The 23,557-nt window shown below is 38.1% G+C and overlaps 3 protein-coding genes and 1 pseudogene across 5 annotated transcripts; 2 read left to right on the top strand and 2 right to left on the bottom strand.

Annotated features, from left to right (window-relative positions):
- Positions 1-1,828: 1,828 nt before the first annotated feature.
- On the bottom strand, positions 1,829-3,177 carry LOC110718963. The gene is made up of 4 exons (XM_021897901.1): positions 2,810-3,177; positions 2,251-2,416; positions 2,061-2,147; positions 1,829-1,963 (listed from the first exon to the last, which is right to left on the bottom strand). The coding sequence occupies exons 1-4, from the start codon at positions 3,175-3,177 to the stop codon at positions 1,829-1,831; spliced, it is 756 nt and encodes a 251-aa protein (XP_021753593.1).
- Positions 3,178-9,299: 6,122 nt separating this feature from the next.
- On the top strand, positions 9,300-12,874 carry LOC110718722 (protein TRIGALACTOSYLDIACYLGLYCEROL 1, chloroplastic-like). Of its 3 annotated transcripts, none has more exons than XM_021897614.1 (3): positions 9,300-9,806; positions 11,297-11,458; positions 11,554-12,874. In XM_021897614.1, exon 3 carries the CDS (start codon positions 11,801-11,803, stop codon positions 12,695-12,697), a length of 897 nt encoding a protein of 298 aa, XP_021753306.1. In that variant the 5' UTR covers positions 9,300-9,806; positions 11,297-11,458; positions 11,554-11,800; the 3' UTR covers positions 12,698-12,874. The 3 variants fall into 3 exon arrangements, with proteins under 3 accessions (XP_021753306.1, XP_021753307.1, XP_021753305.1); XM_021897615.1 differs by having other exon boundaries at positions 11,281-11,458; XM_021897613.1 differs by lacking the exon at positions 9,300-9,806 and having other exon boundaries at positions 9,881-11,458.
- Positions 12,875-12,990: 116 nt separating this feature from the next.
- LOC110718723 lies at positions 12,991-17,618 on the top strand (annotated as a pseudogene).
- Positions 17,619-17,770: 152 nt separating this feature from the next.
- On the bottom strand, positions 17,771-22,101 carry LOC110718721. The gene is made up of 4 exons (XM_021897612.1): positions 21,923-22,101; positions 20,162-21,338; positions 18,264-18,461; positions 17,771-18,117 (listed from the first exon to the last, which is right to left on the bottom strand). Exons 2-4 carry the CDS (start codon positions 21,333-21,335, stop codon positions 18,014-18,016), a joined length of 1,476 nt encoding a protein of 491 aa, XP_021753304.1. The 5' UTR covers positions 21,336-21,338; positions 21,923-22,101; the 3' UTR covers positions 17,771-18,013.
- Positions 22,102-23,557: the final 1,456 nt, after the last annotated feature.

The following is a 23,557-nucleotide window of genomic DNA, read 5'->3' as shown; positions in this document are numbered from 1 at the left end:
TTTATAAAAAAAAAACTTTTCAATTTTTTTCAAAAAATCAGGACCCCTACTAGATCCGCCCCTGGTCACAACTAAAAAAAAACAGTTTTTTGCCACCGTCACAACATAAATATAAATCAAATTGCACAATTATAGAAAGTAGTTAAACAAGAAGGAGAGGAAACAGACGGTGCCGGAGATGATCGGGAAAGCAGAGGTGGCGACGGAGGTGGTCCTGAATACGTAGTGTAAGTTAGGGTTTTTGGAGAACCTAAAAGAAATAAAAAAAATAATAAAAAATCAGACGGCTTACATGGGTGGCCGACGAAAAAAGGAGAAGGGAGGGGCAGTAAGGATCGCCGGCGACGGTGCTCCCGCGAAGGTGGTTCGCGACCCAAATTTAAGGTTTTCCGCACTAATTAACGAAATTTATAATAATAATAAAAAAAAATAAAAAAAAAATAAAATCAGACGGTTTACCTGGGTGATGGCGACGGAAAAAGGCGGAGGGACAGGCAATGAATATATCCAGCGACGGTGGTCCTGCGAAAGGGGTTGATTTGCGACCCAAAGTTAGGGTTTTTTTCGCACAAATTAACGAAAATAAAATAAAATAAATAAATAAATAAATTCAGAACACTTACCGACGAGGAGCGTCGCCGGCTGGAGGACGTCGCGTCGGTGGGAGGAGTTGCTTGGGTCAGCGACTGTTTTCGCCTTCTTCGTTGTTGCCCTCTTTCCCCTTCTTTGTTGAAACTCAGTTTTGTTTTGTTTAAATTCTTTTTTCAAAAATCTACGACCGGTTCTGCTACAGACCGGTTGTAACCCTTTTTTCTTTTTTCTTTTTAACAATAAAACCTATGTATTTACGATAGGTAACACAGCCACAAAAACGTATGTAAACGGTCGCAATTTCCGCAATATACGACTGTCAAAAGTCGCGCAATCTATAATACTACCTCCATTTTATTAGGAAGTTTTTTTTTAGTTGACACGTTTCCGTTTTAGGTAATATTTGTGTCGTAAAATGTCTGTTTTAACCTCAATTTTTCCAACTAATATTCTCTCTCCACCCTTCACATGTCATCATCTTCTCCACAAACACTCAAACATCCAACTTCACTCTCTTCACCGGACCACCACTAGTCATTCCACCACCACCATTTCAACCACCCATCAACCCCTTTAACACTAATTCCACCACCCGTCAACCCCCTTCTCATCATACCAACCAATTCCACCACTCGGAAATCTAACGCCACCAATTCCACTATTTCACCGTCAACCTCTCGCCACCGATTCCACCGTCAACCCAAGTTTTTGAAGGAAACGCCTCTTACTCTCCGTCGAGCAAAATGGGTTTGGATTATACTTCATTTGAAACCAATGATACACGAATACGCCAACCTCTTGGCGTTTCCCGTACCGGGGACGTATCGAGTACGGGTACGGCCCGAATACATCCCCAAGGCGTACCCTTGAAAAGTGGTACGGGAAGAAAATTTGGGGACGGCTGGGAGCAACTTCAGAGACGTTTCGGGGACGGATTACCTTCTTTTTCGACGTCCCCAATAAAATATTGATATAAAGTACTGTACTAGTAGAATTATAAAATGTGGAATTGGAAATGGTAAAGCATTATCACGTGGAATAGGTAAGTTAGCTGTAAATCTGTAATTGTATTTTTAAAAAAAAAAAATAGTTGTAATTCTGTAAGTTTTTTTCACTCCCTTTTTTCTTTTTTAGTCTTACTTACTCCACGTGTATTACTATGACTCATATTCAGTAGAATTTAGGAGTTTTTTTCCTTTTTAAAAACATTTTTTTTACGGGATAACAAGCAAAAATATTAATCAGAAGAAAGGCTTAAGTCATCCATTACAAAATCATGTATCTCACTTGGATACTCTTCTAACCATACTCTAAGAGAATTAAAATTGCAACTAAGCTTAGCTAAACTATGAGCTACCCGATTTCCATCTCTCTTCACAAAGGCATAAGTACAAGAATGGCAGGAACTATCAAGCAGAAGAATGGCATGAACTATGATACACCTTGAGGTTGTCAGTTTCCAGACACACCTTCAAAAAGCCCGACTCCATAGTAATCACTAAAGAGTGTCTCAAAGCCATAGCCTCGGCCACATCCACAGCAAATTTGCCTTCAATCTGTAAGCAAGTGGATGCAACAACATCCCCCACATCATCCCGCATTACCCCCCCTTAACCCACCATATTTGAAGTGAAAATGGCAGCGTCAGAGTTTAATTACCTTGATAAAACCAGAAGGAGGAGCTTTCCAGCGGCATTCCAGAACTTTGGCATTGGCATTCTTGCACTCTTGCTCTTTTACATTCTCAAATTCTCCTACAATGCTACCAGCTTTATAAATAACATCAGCCATATCTTTCTTCTTGCCATCATAAACCCAAGCGTTCCTGCGTAACCAAATTCCCCCACCAAGCTCCAAAAAATGTTCCACCAACAGTGGTCCTTAAACGTCACTCTCACCTTGCCACACCACTCAACAAAGTTGTTGCCTTCAAAATTCTCTACTTCCAGCCTCAAAGGAGTTTTGCCTCATTACAAGACACCAGCATATGCAAAATTGATTCTTGCGAATCACCACACATTGGACATGTAAAATCCACAAGCATACCCCGTCTAATCAGATTTGCCCAAGCTGCAACAGCCCCCCTCACTGCACGCCAACAAAAAATTTTAATCTTAGGGGGGATGTCAGCATTCCATATAAATTCCAGTCAAAGGCAACCATAGCTGAAGAGGTAGTAGTTGTCTCTCAATCACTCTCCATAATAAGCAAATTGTACGCGCTCTTAACAGAAAATCTTCCATCCTTAGTCCAATGCCAAGTCCATGAATCCGGACTGTCAAAGAGGGGGATGGGAATATTGCTGCGAATTTCCTGCACTTCCAACGGTAAGAAGATGGAATTGAGAGTATGCAAATTCCACCTTCTATTATCTATTAAGTCACGTACATTGGCTGGACTGTCATCATTCGAACCACGACTGCTCAACACACAAAATCCAGTGAGACTAGGAACCCACGGGTCCTTCCATATGTCAAGAGATGTACCATTCCCCCACAATCTTCCTAATGCCTTTCGAAAGGACATCACGAGCCCTAAAATTGATCTCCAAGTGTAGCTCAAATTAGAGGAAATTTTAGCTTCCATGAAAGATGTGTTCGGGAAATATTTCCTTTGAGAAGGAGTCTTCCTTAGTGAGAATGCGTCATGCTTGTTTAGCAAGGAGAGCTCTATTGAAGCTTTTCATATTCCAGAATCTAAGACCACCTTGCTTCTTTGGAATGTAAAGCTTATCCCAAGCCACCCAATTCATCTTTCTCTCATCCCCTTTTTGACCCCAAAAGAAGTTACGGCACAACTTCTCAACCTCATTCAAGATGCTCATCGGAATGGAGAAACATTGCATTGCATAAGTGGGAATTGCTTGGGTTATTGACTTGATCAAAACCTCCCTCCCTGCTTGAGATAAATATTTTTCTTTCCAACCCTTCAATATTTTCTAGATCGATCCTGAATATTTTGAAAAACCTGTTTTTTAGAGCGACCAATGTAGGGTGGTAGTCCCAAATATTTGTCATGTCCCTCGACAGCCTTAAAGGATAACTTCATCTGAAGAATATTTTTCCGTTCTTGCTCAATGTTTCGGCTAATTAAAGGACATCTCCGGTTTATCCATATTCAATTTCTGACAAGAAGCAACTTCATAAGTTGAAAGAATTCCGAGCACATTGTCCACTTCATCTTCATTAGCCCGAATAAACAGAAGACTATCATCTGCAAAGAAAAGATGAGATATCGGATTAACATGCCGACCAATTTTAAAACCGTGAATAAGTCTTCTAGTTTCAACATCTCTAATTAAAGCAGACAAACCTTCCGCACACATAATGAAAAGAAAAGGTGATAAGGGATCACCTTGTCTCAACCCCCGGCTAGGCACAAAAGATTTCGAAGGTTGCCCGTTAACTAGGACATCAAAAGAAGCAGTACTGACGCATCTCATGATCATGCTGGCATAATTTTCCGGCAAACCCAATTTCAACATTATTTTTTCCAAGAAGCTCCACTCAACACGATCATAGGCCTTGCTCATATCTAACTTCAAACCCAAATAGCCCTTTTTCCCCTTCTTTTTTTTTTCTCTAAGATAGTGAAAACACTCATATGCAACCAACACATTATCAGTAATCAATCGTCTCGGATCAAAGCCATACTGGGATTCATGAATAATCAAAGGGGGAACTATTTTTAAACGATTAGCAAGCACCTTGGTGACAATTTTATAAAACACATTACACAAACTAATAGGTCTATAATCATCAGGAGATTCACAAGATTTTTTTTTTTCGGAATGAGAACAATGTGAGTCTGATTAATAGAGCTTATGTCACCATTATTAATGAAAATATCAAGTACTTTCCCAACAACATCAACACCAACAATATCCCAGATCGAATTTTTGAAAAAAGATAGCCGACATACCATCGGGGCCAGGTGCTTTTGTGGGATGCATTTAGAACAGGGCTTCTCGAACCTCCTCGGCATTGTACGGGGTAGACAATGTGGCGCGTTATCTATCAATGACCTTCTCCTCCACCTTGTCAATGAAAGGCTCCACCTCAACATGGCTAATAGAGGCGAAAAGATCAGTGAAGTAGTCCACCAAAACCGCGGAAATCTGATCCTCATAAAAGAAAGTACTACCAGCCACATTTGTTATTTTATATATGTTATTTCTCTCGGCTCTCTGATTTGCCTTATTATGAAAGAAGGTTGTATTTTTGTCCCCATTTTTTAACCATTCCTCCTGGCTTCTTTGCTTCCAGTAAAATTCCTCCCTCCGCTCCAACTCATCCATCCGATCATCTATAGCTCGCATTTGAGCGATCACCTTATCCGTTTGAGTCTCTCTCATAAGACTCTCCATGTTCGCTCTACAATCTTTCATCTCTTTAACAAAGTCTTCAAATTTTTCCATACTCCAAGCACTCAAATTTGCCGAAGTGAAAGCAATTTTTGAGCAAATGTCACCTCAGCTCCCCTATCCCACGCATTTTCTACAATAGCAGCACAATTTTCATCCCTCAGCCACATCTCCTCAAAGCGATAAAGCCTTACCTTCTTCTTCTTTTTTCTTCGGGGTGTGTAAGGCTTCTTTGATGCATAATAATATAGGAAGATGGTTTGACCATCTCTTGGAAAGATGCGTGACAAAGGAGCCTGGAAAGCAGTCCTTCCATGCTTGATTAGCAAAGAAACGATCCAGCCGTTCTTGTACATTTTCGATGCCTCCCCTGTTATTGGTCCAAGTAAAGTCATGACCAATGTAGCCAATATCAATTAACTGGCAGAATTGTACAGCTTCGTGCAAAATTTCAGCTTCTACATTACAAAAGTCTCAGCCACCTTGTTTCTCACTAGAAAGCAACATGAGGTTAAAATCTCCTCCACACAACCACGGTTCTCCATTCGTATCCATCAGATTTTTCAGTAAAATTCCCGTCTTGTGCTTGTTCTCCTCCTCGGGGTACCCATAGACACCACTACACCAGTGTATCTCCATCCATCATGTAAAGCCGAGTTCACCCAAACATCAATGTGATTTTGGGAGAAAGGTCTAACAATCACATCCAAAGGATTTTTCCACAATAGCGCAAGACCACCTCTCCTTCTTCTCCCTTCACCTTCACATTCAACAATCAAAGCAGCATTGCAATTCAACTTATTTTTAATTTTTTCAAGCTCATGCCTCTTCAAGCGTGTCTCCGAAAGAAACACCAATTGGGGGCTCTCTAGAAACACCACACGTTTCAGAGTATTAATTCCAGAGGTGCTCCCCAGGCCTCTACAATTCCATGAGAGGGTGTAACTCATTGTTCACGGAGAGCCCTATTGGTGGGGCTCGCCACTCGATCAACCATTTGTGCAACAACTCTCCTCTTGCTTCTATCATTATCATCTATTGCCATCAGATTATTAATGCTCCCTCCATCATCACGACCCCTCCTTTTCTCTTCTGATAGTTTCAGCTCACCTTCCATACTATGATCACTGTCTCTCGGGTTTCGCTTCCATATCTTCCCAGAAACCTTCTCCACTACTCCCCTTACTCACATCAAGGTGCGAAACAACCAAATTCTTTATATTTTCTCCACTGCTAAACATAAATATCTCACTACTTTGGTGAAGTGAGATATTCTTATCTCCCTCAGAACTACTTAATTCAACTCCGCCTAGTTTATCTACTACCTCATTCACCTTTGTGTAGGGGTTAAGCTGTTCAACATGCTATTTTGGCTTCGTAATGAACAGGGGTCTCGCGCAACTTCCTCCCTCCTTCCTGCTCTCTTCTCTCTTGTAATTGGTACTATATTTCCATGGTGATGCTTTCATCCACACCCCATAAGAAAACACCGGCTCCTCAACTTCTCTACAGTCATCACAATCCTTCACTCCATGCCCCATTCTCCCGCAATACAAACAGAAAATAGGGGGTTTTTCATATCGAACATCAAAGCTATCCTCCATTCCTCCTCTCATCTTTAATCTAATTGATTTTGCAAGGGGTTTACGAACATCAACAAGGCACACAAATTCGAATTGATTTGTCAATCCCATTCTGAGCAGAATTATCCATCTTAACAAACGTTCCCAATTTATTTCCTATTTTCTCCACATTACTCAGATTAAGCCGCCCCTTAAGGGGGGGGGTTGTAAACCCTAATCCACATTGGCAGAAAATGGAGTTGAGTTTCAGAGGGTTTAATCGTATCCGTCGTCTCTCCAAGAATCAAAGCATGACTGTCAAAATGCCAAGGTTGTTCTTCCAACACCTTGTATTTAATTTGTCCCTCCAATGATGAAATTTGAACATGAACATTTTTTCCCAATGTTCGAGATATCAACGCCATGTTTAGATGCCATACTTCCTTCATTGTTGCTATGAATGCGTTAGCATTCACATTTCTATTCGTCCAAATTTTCCCTACCAAAGCAAGTTCTATACGAGCATCCTCATCATCTTCACCATTATCATCCCATTCAATAACTTCCTCCACCTTCTCTGCTTTCGAAGCCTCCGTGATAACATCTTATTCGTCAACAGGTTTTATGAGAGATAGATAATTATAGTCTAAATTCGCCATTATCAGTAATCTAAAACGATCAATCAACAAAAAACGTGCAAGAACTCGATACAAATCGAGAAAAACCTCAAGAAAAGGAAACCCTAGTCAAGCACTAGAACGAAACCCTCCCAAGGAAAACCTAGAGGGAACTTGGTATTACCCCTATTTTTTTCCTTTATAAAAACATTGTATGGATTATTTTATAAACATCGTATGAATTTTAATATTTCTGATTTTTTTTGCCGTACCCGTTTTTAGGAATTTTCGTTTTGCCGTTTTTCGTCCCCGTCCCCGTACCCGTTTTTGTACGCGTATCCGTTTCTGTGCAACTTAGTTTGAAACTTCAAAGGATTTCGGTTTTTTTTAGACTATGGATTCGGGTTGTAATTACATGTAATTAAAGTTGTCTTCCACTATTGTTGTTGTTGATAATTTAGAGTGTCGAAGGAGCGCTCGCTCTCCTGAATCGCGCTCGCGCCAGCTAGGCGCGACCCGCGACAAAACCGCGCATAAACCGCGATGAGTTTCTGGAAATTCTGGAAAAGTTTGGAGGCGCGCCCGTGCCTCCGGTTGGCGCGCCCGCGTCATGGCATGGCGCGACCCGCGCCTAAACCGCGCTAAAATCGCGGCAACTTCCTGGAAAATCAGAAAGTTGGGATTCCAGAATAGGAGCGCCCGCTCCTCCTGGTGGAGCGCCCGCGCTTCTGTGTGGCGCGCCCGCGCCTCTTCGCTCGCGCCCGCGCTTCTTGCCGTTTTGCGGTTTTATACGACGGTTGATTCTATTTTATAAAACCTCTTGATTTTAGTCTTCGTTGTGAATCATCCATCGGTTTTCGATTCTTTGTGCTAAGAACGGAAAGTGCTGTCAATTGTATCTCAAAGGGAATTTCCGGATCAACCCAAGCACCGTGTGGGGGAAATTAATCCCTTTAGGAAAGTATTCATACGCCTTTGACAGTGTATCAAGGTCATAGTCTCAAGGGACATCGCGATTCTCATGTTCATGTGTTCGTTGATTGGTTTGGAGTTTAGGCAAGTGTTTAAGTCTTCATACTAGTGTTTCCCTTGAAATTTCTGTAATTTCATAGATTATAATACTTGATTGGAACACCATTGTTGTGTTTGTTTAATTACATTATTTTGTCTTGTAATAATATCTTTAGGTTTTGTTTCCCACACATTTTATTAAGTATTTCTTGATATTATAAGTGAATTCTTGTTAGAAATTCACTGTAAACCTAACAGTTGTTAGTAACTTCGCCGTCAAATTAAAGGTGGTTATTTTGGATTCGAATTTAAGTCTGATAGTTTTAAATTGTGTAGTTATGACTGATGAGCTTGAAAGGAGACAGTTGCATTGGGTAGCGGCAGCTAAGGTTAGACATGGTGGGGGTGGCAGTTGCTTATGTACAGACAAAGGCCAAGGTGGTGGTGGCCTGGTGGGCCGTAGCTTAATTAGTTGTTGCCTTGCTGGATGTTGGTTCGGTTCACTGAACAAGGAGAAGGAGAAGAGTAGGTGGGAAAAGGGAGAGTAAGGGTATATTTGTCTTTTGATTTTCTCTTTCACTCCTCCTTTGTGCGTCAAAATGAAACGTGTCATCTAATAAGAAACGGAGGAAGTTTAATTTAAGAGTTATTTTGCAGCATTTCACCACAAAACTCCAAATCCCCAATACTTAAATTCTATGCATTTGTTTTTTTATTTTTTATTTTTTTTTTTTTTTTGAAAATAAACTCAATAACCACTACAAGAAAACAACCCATTTCCGACGGACTGGTTCCGACGGACATGTAATTCTGTTGGAAAATTCGAAATTTCCGACGGATTTTTCTTCTGGTCGTATATTTCCGACAAATTCAAATAATGCGTCGAAAATTTCCGATGGAATATAAATCCGTCGGAATATTTGTACTTTCCGACGGAATATTCCGTCGGGAAAGGTCATTTCCGACGGATTTTCCGTCGGAATATAAATTTTTTAAAAAAGGATCTTTCTATAAACCCTAACCCTAACCCCCTTTTCTCTTCCGCCCCTTTTCTTTTTTTCCTCTCTTCTCTTTCCTCTCGTTCTCTCTCCTGGTCCGCCTCTTCTCTTCTCCTTCTTTCTTCTCTTCTCGTTCCTCTCTTTTCTTCTCCTTCTTTCCTCTCTTCTATGTCCGCATCTTTCTCTGTCCGCCTCTTTCATCTCTCCTCTCCTTTCCCCTCTTGTTGCAATTATTGGCTTGGATGTAAGGTTATCCTTTTATTTTAGGAGTAGTTGACTTTCTTATACATTTTGACAGTTACATCATTTCCTAAATAATCCTAAACTTGTAAACGTCAATTAAACATCTCAATGTTTATACAACCTTTGATAAATATATACTTATGTACGAATATATGTTTCAGCCATTTGCTCATTTCCATGTTTGTGTAACGTACGAGTAAAAAAATGAAACAAAATTTTATCTCCCGATATCATTTTTCCCCATCCTCAATTCCTCCCTACTCCGTATCTCATTTCTTCGTCAAATTTCTCACTCCTCTCAGTTCGCTGTTCTGAGTTCACTGTATTCCTCCATTTTTTCCAAATAACTCCAATCTTTAAATTTCTAATAAATCAAAATTTAATACTTTGAATCAACTTCACGACAGCAGACAAAGAAAAGGTATGTATCACCTTCGAATTATCCGATCTTCTTTATCATTCCATAATTCGATTATTCTCTCTCTCTCTCTCTTTTTTTTCTATAAATTGTTACTGGTTAGTAATTATGCGCCATTAGTTCAATTTTGATATAATGTTGTTCAGAATTAGATTTCCAGTTTGTCATTGAACTAATTGTTGTCCTTTGTCTGTATTTTATTAATTTTATTGTATTTCATAAATTGTTGGCGTGTGTGAATTGATTGTTGTGAGTACTTATTTTATAGCTAGAAGCAATTCTTATTTGAGAGATAGACTCAATGTGGCTGAAAAAGTACTAATTAGAGCTTTAATTATGGAGAAAATGAGGTTTTAATCAGTGAAAATATAGAAACTAAGAGGAATTTGTGAAATTAGATATCTGGGTAGGAGTCAAAAGTTGATTTTGTGTTAGGGATTTGATTGAGAGAGGGATTAAACGGTTTATTATGTGTAGGGTTAGTCTAATTGGTTGTTAACAACCTATTACTCGTTTTACCGGAGGATATTGGAATAGATGGACGGCAGGTCCTTGATATTGATTAGTTTTGGATGAAGTATCTTAATTGCTTCCAATGGGTTTGGGCATGATCGAGTCTTTTGATGCTCATACGGAGTTAGAGTCCTTTTGAAGTAGGAGTATTATTTACCTAGCATGATCCCTGTTTATAATGTTACCTCATGCTTGACTCTTTCCGAACTGCAAGTTGAATGTAAACTTTTAAATACACTGCTTGTTAGCTTCTGGCCTTCTACCATGGAAATAGGTGGTTACATAGGCTGAATTCGTTAGGAGCAATTACAGCTAAAAAGCAAGTTAATTGACTACATGAAAGGACTTTTAGCTATTGGGGAAATGGATTTAAGGATCCAGGTGTAGTGTTAAATGATGCTCTAATTGTTAGCAAAAGAAAACTCTAACAAGCTGATCATGATTTTGCTCTAAAGTTTTGGACTCCTTTAAGTATTCACGATGCTCTTGGCTTCTTTCCATTATTATGAATCTTTGTGTTGTCAATTTGTGGGCTTTGTCAGACAATCACAATTATCATTGAGTATTCATGTGATAGTGTTGTGGCCAAACCATCAGTATAAAAGCTCTAATGTACCAGAGATAGTGTGCCAGACTGCCAGTTGCAAATTTGAGAGAAATTTATTTGAAGAGAATTTGGGGAGAAAAAAAAAAAAAAAACACACTAATTCTTGTGTTCAGGCTGCTTCTTTTTCATTTGACTAGTGCTTTTATCTTTGAAGACACTCAAATATCTCCCTTTTGAAGTTTAACTGTCCAGATTAAAGTTTTGAGGCCACTTTAGATTGTTTGATCGTATTGTTACATCTAGCTTAGTACTAGAATAGCTAGTGTTGGCTTCTCAACCTTCAAAATTGCACACTTCCATTCTATGAATCATCATCTTTATATTTTCGAACTTTTTTGTTACTATCAACTGATTTAGGTTGCCTGGTTACCAGCTAAATGAGTGTTCTGGCATGAGGCGTTATGCCTTTCCACCACCTCTACTGGGAAAAGTAGGGATTTAGGGCATTATTTTCTGAATAAAACTGTGTTAGAGTTGAATAGAAGGACTGATCATGCATACAGTTCAGTTATTGCAGTCCATGCTTTTCTAGCAGGTATCTCCTCTTTGTTCCATTTTGAAGTAGTTCATAGACTACTGTTGTAGTTTCCTGTGCCTAATGATTGAATTATTTTCCTTTTTGAATTTTAGCTTTAAGTCCCAGAGTTGCTGGACCAACTGCAGGAGAGATACTACTGGACATTTTAAATGGACCGAAATCAGAACACTTGCTTTCTCTCACTGTGCTCAAAGACCTCATGCTGCTGGAAGATTTATTCATTCACTAAAACCCATCCAACGTACAGCATTGTCAGCCATTCCTAATTCCAATGACAATTTTCCAGATGCCGTACCAACCGATGAAAGCTCAAGCATAAATCATTCTCCCACTCTTGAGATGGAGACTTTATTTGCCAACTGGTCACCTCCTAGGTACTTGTGGAGGGGCTTATCAGTTCTCATTTTGGCAGGGCAAGTAATATATAGGGCTCTGAAGGGTAAAATCCACTGGAAAAACACCCTCCAACAGCTGGAAAGAGTTGGTCCTAAATCAGTTGGGGTGTGTCTTCTGACATCAGCTTTTGTGGGGATGGCATTTACTATCCAATTTGTTCGGGAATTCACCCGGTTAGGGCTGAACCGATCCATTGGTGGGGTCTTAGCTCTTGCCTTCTCTCGTGAACTAAGCCCTGTGGTTACATCAACTGTGGTGGCAGGTCGTATTGGAAGTTCTTTTGCTGCGGAGCTCGGAACCATGCAGGTCTCTGAGCAGACTGACACACTGAGAGTTCTTGGGGCAAATCCTGTCGATTACCTTGTCATACCTAGGGTAATTGCTTCTTGTGTAGCTCTTCCTTTTTTGACCCTGATGTGTTTCATAGTGGGGATGGCAGCTAGTGCCTTCTTGGCTGATAGTGTTTACGGAGTTAGGTACATAATGATTTTGGACTCTGCTCGGAGAGCACTTCGGTCATGGGATATTATTAGTGCCATGATGAAGTCCCAGGTTTTTGGTGGAATAATTGCAATCGTGAGCTGTGCTTGGGGTGTAACAACCATTGGTGGTGCTAAGGGTGTTGGGGAGTCCACTACTTCAGCTGTTGTTTTATCTCTGGTTGGTATCTTTATTGCAGATTTCGTTCTTTCTTATTTTTTCTTCCAAGGAGCAGGGGATTCACTTAGGAATTGTGTATCATCTCTTTCCTGTGGAGTTTTAAACTTGCAACTCCAATTTTCACCAAAATACATTTGTTGCTCTGCATTAGAACGAAAGATTTGTAAGAAGGCATATTGACATTCTTTCCAGTGCATTTTACTGAATATGTTTGTAATTTGTTTCGTTTTCTGGAAATCTCGAATTTGAGCACCTCAAACAGGGAGAACCCTTCGTGAAAGCTGTTTATTTTTTTTTCTTTTTTCTTTTTTGACTCTAGAATGTTGCTTGAATATCTTTTACTTTTAACTTCCTTAAGGCGATACTGTTTACAATTATCACTTCTTTTTATTTATTTATTGTTACGGGATATATATGAGGGTACAAACGTTTTAATATTCAATTTCTTCTTAATTAATCAACAAAAAATTGGGAAAGTGATATTGGTTGCTGCTATATAATGATTCCATCAGAAAATATGATTTGAAGGATTCACCTAACGTTCTATCCACTTGATATGAACTTATCTGATTGCATTAACCTTTTTCTACTTAATTTTTCATAATGAAGTGTAATTAAGGTAAATTCGACAATGTAAATCTTTTCTTTTACTGTAATTTTTTTTTTCCTTCTGTGAGAAAAGGATCAAAATTTTATGGTAATAAATCATCTATTATCCCACCTTTCCCTCATTTTGGAAACAAGTCACACATGATAAGGCCAAAGAAAAAGTAGGAAAGCAGACAATAGAAAGAGGAGCTTTATCACTTTCATTTCACAGTGTTTGAATTATACTTGAGTAACTGTTCCAAAAATGTGATACACTACCATTTTTGGAAATGGGGTAATATTAAAGAACACAAAATCCCCCCCCCCCCCAAAAAAAATAGTTATATAAAATTTGTTTTCTAGTGTCAAACATAAATACCAAGTATCAAATTCCAAGAAATTCAGAAAATTTGAATTTTGATCAGTTTCAGGGTTTTTCTGTTTTGAAATCCGTTTTTGGGTTTCTGATTGCCAAGTTTCTTCATGTCTTTCTCTGTTTCTCCCCACCAACTCAGCTGCTGTCCTCGTCTCCCACCAGGTTTTTCCCCTTCTCTCTTTTTCCCATTTTTATAATTTTATCTAATTCCTGTTTTTGCTTTTATGTGTGCACGTGTGTATAGTCATATAGGACATTGCTAGGCCTTATAATTATGGCGTATGTACATTTATTGTATTACGTTATTACTGTAACTAGACGATTTCTGGCACAATCTCTGACTTTGTTAATATTACTTGGCCAGAGTTTTGTAGAATATCTTGTTCTATAAACAGAACAGCTAATGCTGATATACAGGTAGTGTAATCATTATTCTACATTCTTGCAAACTCCGTATGTAAACTAATTAGATATGTCAAACTCGATAATCAGAGGTTTGAGGATGCCAAAGAAAGAATACGAAACATGTTTCGAAAAGCTGAACTTTCAATATCAGCTTATGACACTGCGTGGGTAGCAATGGCCCCTTCTCCTGCAGCGCCAAGCACTCCTTGTTTTCCAGGGAGTACTGACTGGATATTGGAAAACCAGCTGCATGATGGTTCTTGGGGTGTTCTTGATCATCGAGATAGCTCTCTAGTCAAAGACTCGCTTTCTTCCACACTGGCTTGTGTCCTCGCGCTCAAAAGATGGTCTGTAGGAGAAGAAGAACAGACGACAAAGGGTAAACTCTTAGGGACTTGCTGCATGAATTTCTTAGAGGAAGAAACTGATTTTATTTTTAATTTTTTTTCCTCCCTTTGGCAGGCCTTGACTTTATTGTGTCACATTTTGCTTCGGCAATGGATGAAGAGCAGCACTCTCCGATTGGATTTGATGTCATTTTTCCTAGTATGATTGAGAAGGCTCTTAATATGGAAGTGAATCTTCATTTGGCGCCTTCAGATATTGATGCTGTGCTTCGAAAGAAGAATTTAGAGCTCAAAAGGTATACTGTTTCATTCCAGTTCTCTTATTTATAGCCGTGATTCTTGTGATGTTTACACTTTACAGTTCTCATTTAAGAGCTGTCAGAATCCATGCAAGTGCAGCTTATACTGGATGATGAAGCTCTGTTCTTTCAGAACAAAAACTTAACATTTCTCTGTATTATTGTCCGTGGAAAGGACTCCAAGGCAAGGAATTTTTTTTTGGCATATATTTCGGAAGCAATGGGAGGATCACAAGACTGGAAAATGGTAATGGATTATCAAAGGAAGAATGGCTCTTTGTTTAATTCACCATCCACAACAGCAGCTGCTTTTTCTGCGCTCCAAGATCCAAATTGTTACAGCTATCTGTCTTCAGTATTGCAGAAATTTGCAAATGCAGGTTACCTGCTTATTTCTGCTATCTCTACAGTATTAACATTTATGTATTATGCTTTAATTTTACGGTCTTTCTTTATTTTCAGTCCCAACTGCATACCCACTTGATGCATATTTCCGGCTTCATATGGTTGACACCCTTCAAAAATTTGGAATCAATGGGTATTTTAAAGAAGAGATTGCTTCTGCGTTGAATGAAACTTTCAGGTAAGATTTGAGCATGTAGTATACGTGTTGATCAAATAACATTTGATGAAAGTATGTAGTATATCATTAAAGTTAGTTCTAGTTGGTATATTTTATAATCTGTGAACTTATTGTTAATGGGCAGACTGTGGGAGCAAGGAAATGAAGAGATATTTTCTGATGTCATTACCACTAGGATGGCATTTCGGTTGCTACGTGATGATGGATATGATGTATCTTCAGGTATGTTTTTATACTTATCATTAACCTGGTGTTTGATCTCAATGGTAATAAGATATTCTATGTATGATTTTGGTGGTGAAAATATATTCTAGTTCTTGAATGAACATGCATATATTATTTTGTTGGAATAGAACTGTTGGCTGAAGTCCATGATGAAGACTGCTGTTTTCACCAATTCGGAGGACACTCGGAGAACATTAGATCTGCTTTGGAACTCTTTAGGGCATCTCAACTTAGAATATATGCTCATGAATCTTATCTAGAGAAGCAAGCAACAAATTCAAGGCACTTTCTTGAAGGGAGAATCTCTGAATATTCAACAAAAGCAGACAGGTTCAGAAAAAATCTTATCCAAGAGGTAATATGTTCATAAATACATGCCATATCTAAAGAACACTCAGAGGGCATCTCTTAGGCTCACCTTTCTGTTTCACAGGTTGCTGACAGCCTAAAGAGCCCTTACCATGCAAATTTAGAGCGCTTGCAAAGCAGAAAATGCATTGAACAAAATAACTTGGATGAAATAAGGATTTTGAAGTCTTCTTTAAGGTAGCAGTAGTCTGATAAATTTCCGAATTTGTATCATGTTTGACTCATAATATTTTCTTTTGTAATTGCCTATCTGTTCTCAAGTGTTCATGATAACACACTTCATATCTCAGCTGCACTAACTTCTGCAATAAAGTTTTCCTACAACTAGCAAAGGATGATTTTAGCTATTGCCAATCATACATTTCCAGGAATTTAAACAACTTCAGAGGTATAAACTGCCCTAACTTCTTTTACACTTGTAATGTAGCTTTCTTATGTTCTCAACTTCTCATAAAGCGCTCCAAAATTATTTTCCATGTGAAAGCAGATGGCTTGCAGAGTGTAAATTGGACCAGTTAGCCTTTTCTAGGCAGAAGCTTAGCTACTGCTACTTTTCTGCTGCTGCAAGCTTTTCCTCCCCTGAACTAGCTGATGCACGCATTTCATGGGCAAAGAACGGTGTTCTGACTACTGTGGTTGATGACTTCTTTGATGTTGGCAGCTCAGAAGAGGAGCAACTAAATCTTATTCAGTTGTTTGACAAGTATGTGTTCTTACCCCACTTCTCCCTAAACGCACAAGCCACAACTCCTTCTCCCCCTAAATTGCGTCGTGTGATTGAAAACCAGCTGAAATTGGCAGGTGGGATGCAGGTAAGAGTATCCAAACCTGTTCAGAGAATGTTCACGTTATATTCTCAGCAGTCCAGGACACAATTTATGAAATTGCTGAAAAAGCATGTACTTGGCAAGATCGTAACATAACTAATCATTTGGTTGAGATTGTAAGCTTTCTTATTTTCTTTGTTGTTCTTCCATAATACGCAAGCCATGAGATGGGGTAATATTTAATCTGTTCCTTGGGACTGATTGTGTGACAGTGGTTGAGCCTCGTAAAGTCAATGTGGAAAGAAGCAGAGATGGCGAGGAACAAATCAGTGCCTACAGAGGAAGAATACATGGACAATGGCTACATATCTTTTGCCTTGGGGCCAATCGTTCTTCCAGCTCTGTATTTCATCGGTCCCAGGCAATCTGAGGAGGTTATTAGAAGTAATGAGTACCATAATCTATTCAAGTTGATGAGCCCTTGCGGCCGCCTCCTCAACGATTATCAAGGCTTTCAGGCAAGTCACTTTAGTCATACTCACCTCCGAACAGGATTAGTTTGGTTGCTTTTATTTAGGTTCTGTTCGGTTTGATGCAAAACAAATTCAATGAAAAATTAGTCTTCATGGAAAACATATATCCGAGGAAAACCACAATTGCATACTAGCTTTCCCGGATGAGAGGAGGAAGGAATATCATTTTCCATAAAAACATTTTTATATCAAACCAAACACACCCTTAGAAGAAGATTATTATCTTGGTTGTTGCCTCAAAGAGAAGCAGAGGAAGGGAAGCTAAACGCAGTGTCCTTACACATGCTTCGCGAAAATGGAACTATAAGCAAAGAAGATGCTATTAGAGAAATAAGACAGACAATTGAAGACAAAAGAAGAGAGCTGCTGAGAATAGTATTGCGAGGCGATGTAGGTGTAGTTCCAAAAGTTTGCAGGGAAGTGTTCTCGAAAATAACAAGGTGCTGCACTTTTTCTACATGAAGGATGATGGGTTTACTTCTGATGATATGAACGGTGTTGTAAAAGCAGTTCTCCATGACCCCATTGATTAAGCGTAAAAATACAGTATTATTTCCTTTGAGAAAGCAAAATAAGGGGAAGAATCAAGAAAAGAATTCCTTCATTTCAGATTTTTGTTTTGATTATTAAGTGAGATTTTGGTTTTATTTTTGAAACCTAAAAAGCAAAGCTATAGATCATATTCCCTTAAGTCATTGGTTACTTAATAAAAGAATGCTAATAGATTAAGTCATTGAAACCTAAAAGGCATTACCCAAATATATGACAAAAAAGGAAATCATATTATACAAAGATTTTGGCAAGAAAATAGTCTTTGCTACTACGTATGTAGGATAATGCAGTTGTCAAGGCAAGATCAAGAACAAAAAATAAAGTAGTAGCACAATAGTTATAACAGTGAAAGTTCACGGTGTTTCCAAGCTTAACATTATTAACAATAAACAAGATACTTCTGCTTTCTTATCTCATTCCACTGTAAGCGCCCATCTAAATTTCACGATACACTAAATTGAAGGTTTGTTCTTAACCAACTCCATCTCATAGGTCTTCAAAAGTGTATCCTTCTTTGCCAGTTCAGAATATAGCCTGCTGAGTTCTTCCTCTTGAGCTGCAACAAAAAACACACTATTATCAATAACACATTCAGAATAAAACTTGCCAAGTAGAGAGTTAAGCCATGTTCGTTTCAACTGTACCGAATGGAATTGAAAATTAAGGACAAAAGAATAGGACAACACGATATTAGTACTCTACCTGCCAAAACCTTCTTAAGGTTGCCAACCTCCTCAACATCACCAACACGGACATTGTTCTCTGTTTTAGATTCCTTTGACACATCCTTGTCAACCTGAAGACGGTTACCCTGCTGGGTCGCAGCCATATGAAAGAGCTCATTCTTTTTAGTCCTCCTGCTGCTTTCCTGCTTTTTGTTTGGCACCACTCTATTCCAGGCTGCATTTTAAGATACGCCAGATAAGATTTACTCAAGACCACCAAACATGATTGTAATTATAAATTTAACAATTGTATATGCACCAATCTTTGATTGATTGATATATGCCCAATCTTCAGTAGAAGTATAAGTTTAATATACCCCATGGACAGTGAATATAAAGAGGAGAAAACAAACTGTTCAACAGCAACTAATAACACAAATGTAAACAAGAATAATGAGAGAGGGCCTCAAGCTATGTAGTAATCAATAACAAACAATTTCATTCAATAAACACCATTAACACCTTATTATGTAACACAATCATGCTTAAGTGAACAGATGGAATACAAAATTTAAGGAAAAAAAAATAACGATTTACAATTTATAAACTACTTTAATGCCCCTGACTTTTTAACATGGTAATTTAATGATATTAGGCATCCAAAGAGATTCTTAGTTTCTTACCCTTAAGATAAAAATATTTAAATGGATTTTGTCACTACAGATGTTTCAAAGGTACCCGGTTTGGCTGAATCCCCCATGTACTCATGTCAAGATATAAAACAGAGGAAAGAGGGAGCCAAGTGAAGGAAAGAGAGGTAAAAGACTAAAAGGTATAAAAAGACCAACAACGTTGGCTATTTTGTTAGAGTAAGGACATATGAGGGAATTGGTCAAAGTTCATGGGTACCTAAGGCAATTCCTAAAATTCGGGGGTATATGGGGGATTAGGCCAAACCTCAGGGGTAGTTGAGGAAAAATCCCTTTTATCTTCCTTTTTTTCCCTCTTTTTCTAAAAAATACCTTTAAAAATTATTTCGTCACAGACTACCTTGGTTTAAGCCAGTCAAAGAAAGAAAGAGGGTGAAATTCAAAATCACTTACTTGACACCCCATGGTGGAAGGGAAGGGGTTGGAAAGTTTCATCTTTCCTTCCCCTACCTTTCCCTCCACGTTGCTAAATGCTATCCAACCATAGTGTATGTAATTCATGCAATAGCAATTAAAAAATCTTAATCTGAACACAAATCAGCAATTCAATTGCAAAACCATACATATTGACTGCAGTATTGAACACATTTGACATCTCAGACGTCAGAACAGCAATAATAATAGCAATGCACAGCAGCACAGGCAGATCATGCTTCTAGCACAGCTATCAGAAGATATCATGTTGAAAGGCCTATCAATGCATAAACTCATATCATTACTTATCACAATGTACCCGACAGAGTAACCAGACAGCTTCTGATTCTTGCTGAGTGAGTAGTTCGTAGTTGAACTGTGCTCAACACAACGTGATCTATACTCGCCAAGTTCGATAACCTCTAGCTCAAAACGTGCTTGTCAAATTGGGCCATTGCTCGTCTCAAACTCGTTATAGTAATTGGTGAGCCCAAACATAAAAAAACCCATTTGAAGTTTTGTTCAATTACAAAAAGTTCTTTCATAGTCCAGCAAAGCTCAAGTATTCAAGTCCATGCAACCAAGGCTCATACTAAGGTCCTTACTCCTTAGACATTAAAAATCTGATAGTGTAAGTTAAGATTTTAAAAAAAATAACATGAATTCAAAGATAAGCTGGCAACTTTTTACAGACTACAACTAAAGCCATCGCAGCTACATATTAAAGAAAGCAATCTTCTTTTGCCTCATGCAATCCACCAATCAGACCACATTAATTTTTAAGACAACAAAGGGAGAAGACAAAACTTACATTCCGGGACATCACCAAGAACGCAGGAGCGGAGGCAATATGCAAAGTTACGGAACGGGGTGTGGATTCTATAGATCAACGAGGATACAAGACAGCTTTCATTAATATTGATATTTTCCCCTTGGGGCTTCTTAAAGATCATGATCCCTACAAAACGAGTGTAGTAATCAACCGTTTGGCATTTCAAGTTTATATTTTGGGCAGTGACAAGATAGCAGAAGTAAGGGCCCCCCAAGTGGAGGAGAAGTCGCCAAGGATCAAAATTTCCATGTGTGAAGAAGGTATTGTCTTCGCCGGCTAATTCGGCAGCTGTAGACATGACCTGCGCTTTCCCAGGTTGTAAAGAGGCGCTCTTGAGAATATCCTTGCTGCTACTACCAAAACCATCATGTTTGGGAAAGGGGCCTCTCCTAACAATCTGTAGAGGCTTGGGAACATAGTGAGGATCCCAAACTGCACCTGGTCTCCTCCAAAGGTCTCCTCCCCTTAGGTGGTAGAGGAAGCCATCGATATAAAGCGCACCATAAGGGAAACATTCAGCCAGAGATGCAGATGGCGGTTCAGCCCACTCTAACATATCCAAGTTAAAAATGGCATACCTGCCATAACTCCCTATGAAGACCTCACGACCCACAACCGTGACACGACCAGTCCAATCAACTGTAAAAAGGTCAACCCACGGAAGTGGGGGGTCAGGAAGGACTTCCCACCTGTCAATACGAGGAATATAACGCTCGAAACAACCTGACTTGCCAGATGCTTCTTTTCTCTCGGCCTTCCCAAGCGTGTAGATCATACCATCAGCCACAAACGCACAAGGACATTCCTTGGAGGCATTCAGGGAAGCAACTCGGCGCAGCCCATGCTTAGGATCGTTCATGTCAAGGACATGTACAGCTCTATATAGGTCTTCGTCAAGCTTATCAGATGTAACACCTCCAAAGATGTATACTTTCGATCCGAGGTTAACGAATTCAGTCTGGTACAGAAACTTACGCTGAGGGAAGACTACCAAGGGTAATAACTCTTGAAACCCCTCAGAATCGACCTCCGTTTGCCGCTCCAGATCACTTGGTAGGTCAATCGTATACAGCGAATGAGGCATCTCATCAGTTCCATGCTCCACTAGTAGGCAAATTTTTAGTTGCGATTCATTAATTTTTGATGCCATCATCACCTGAAGATATTAATAATTTTATTGGCCAATTCAAAAATTACATTAGTAAATTATTGATGAAAATGATAAAAATCAAATAATGAATCAGATTACAAAGAAACTACATTAATTTAGTTGAATTAGTAGATCAAATTAGAAAGAATGCAACTAAATTACTAATTGTAATGCTAAAAATTGAATTCTTAAAAGAAAGCAACTACATTAATCAATGATTATCGTACGATTAACTTATTAATTGAAATTAAAATGAAAGCAACACAATGAATGAAAATAAGCAGAGGGCAGAAGGGGCGGCCACCCAGGGCTCAGGAAGAAGAGGTCTAATTTCATAGTTCAATCCTAACATTAAAGCAACCAAATTTGATTCAATTATCAAACAAACATAATTTCAGGGATATGAGAATCAATGAGGCTCATAATTTCCTTTTCTAGCAACATAGTCGCTTGTAATGATCTTTCATAATCTTAGTATTTAGAACCAATAGTTGAGATTTTCGAACCCTAATTTTACTGCACTGACATAAATTAAATAAGATGAACCCTAGATTGTGAAATTGATATGATTACTAAAAGAGACAATTTACCTCAGAAGCTGCTGAGAACAAATAGTTTGTAATGACGAACGTCAAGTGCGACGTTGAGTGCGCTTCAACGGAGAACTGAGAGAGAGGGAGGTGCGAGAGGAGGAGGAGGCACAAGACAGGGGCACAGGGCTATGTTCATCCGTTTATATTATTTTTTTTCCTTATTGATAGTCTGACAGAGCAATTAATTCAATGGGTTAATAAGAGCCCTAACTTGCCCCCAGTTTGTTTCAATAATAAAATAAAAAAATAAAAAACTTCCCTCATTTATAAATGAATTAAATCCGTCCAATAAATAAATGGGCCGGCCTTTATAATGATTTAAAATTAAAAATAAACCTATATATTAATCACATTAGCAAAAAGTATGTTGAGATGTGAGGGTAATATCAAAATTCAAACAGCTCTATTTTCATCAATAACTATAATAATAACTATATAGTAATAATAATAATTTAACTTATATACTAAAAGACACGCCAGCAATGACACGTGTCATCTTTTGGTGTGTCCTTAGGTTTTTTTTTTTTTTTTGAGAAAAAAAAAATTTACTTAAAAAACAAATCTTTTTGAATATTTAAAATATTAATTTCCTACAAAGTATAATAGAAGATTTCATTGAATCTTACCAAAATAAAACATATTGAGAACTATAAACTTTAGCAAAAAAATTAAAAGTAATATTCTTAACCTAATTTGTTATGGATTTTTTTTTTAAGGAAAGAAATATTATGTACTATATACGTTTATTACAACAAGATTATATAATTTTTTCTAGATTATTTTTAATTATGTAATAGAAGTTACAAGCTTAAACAATGAAATGCGAATATCAAATCATCAATGATGCTTTTTTTTATTTCCTTGAATAATTTATAATTATTAGAATTTCAATCGATTAGTACTCTATGAATACTTCAATAATACTTGCTTTCCAAGAACGACACATGTTATTATTATTAGTGTGATTTATCCTACCATTTTTGTTGATTTTCAACATTCAATTGATATGATTATAACATATGAAAGTCAAAAAATATAATATAGTGTTAAATAGTTATTGAAAATTACCGTGCGTGGCACGAGACCTAACCTAATTCTCCAATATTAAATCTGAGTTCGACTTGTTTTTTTTTTTCAATCTATTATAAACCATATTTCTATGATTCTTCTCTAATTTTTTTTGTTTCTCTCCATAGTTTAACACTTGGTATAACGGATATAAAAAGTCAAAGAGTCATATACCAGTTTATTTACGAAAAATAAAAAAATAGATGTAATTTTTTTCAAAAGTAAAAAGGTCGGGGCAAAAATGAATGGTCTCGACCCGACCCGCCCCACTTATATTTTAATGTGACCCACAATTTACCAATTCTACTAACCCTAGGGACCCCTCCATTGACTCAACCCATTGAGCAGGTTTATTGACAATATCCATTAAAGTAGTTTGTACTTCGTGTTATTATGTATTGTATTTTGATATCTATCGTAAATTTACAATACTTGTCGTATTCGTTCGTTTTTCATTTCATTTCGCTTATAGTTCCATTTTCCTTATTGTCAGTCTGACAGAGCAATTAATTCAATGGGTAAATAAAAGCCCTAACTTGCCCTAGTTTGTTTCAATAATCAAAC

This window comes from Chenopodium quinoa, unplaced genomic scaffold (assembly GCF_001683475.1).
Source record: "Chenopodium quinoa cultivar QQ74 unplaced genomic scaffold, ASM168347v1, whole genome shotgun sequence".
Lineage (NCBI taxonomy): Eukaryota > Viridiplantae > Streptophyta > Magnoliopsida > Caryophyllales > Amaranthaceae > Chenopodium > Chenopodium quinoa.
Note: the sequence above shows the minus strand (reverse complement) of the source record. Positions and strands in the feature narration are given on the sequence as shown.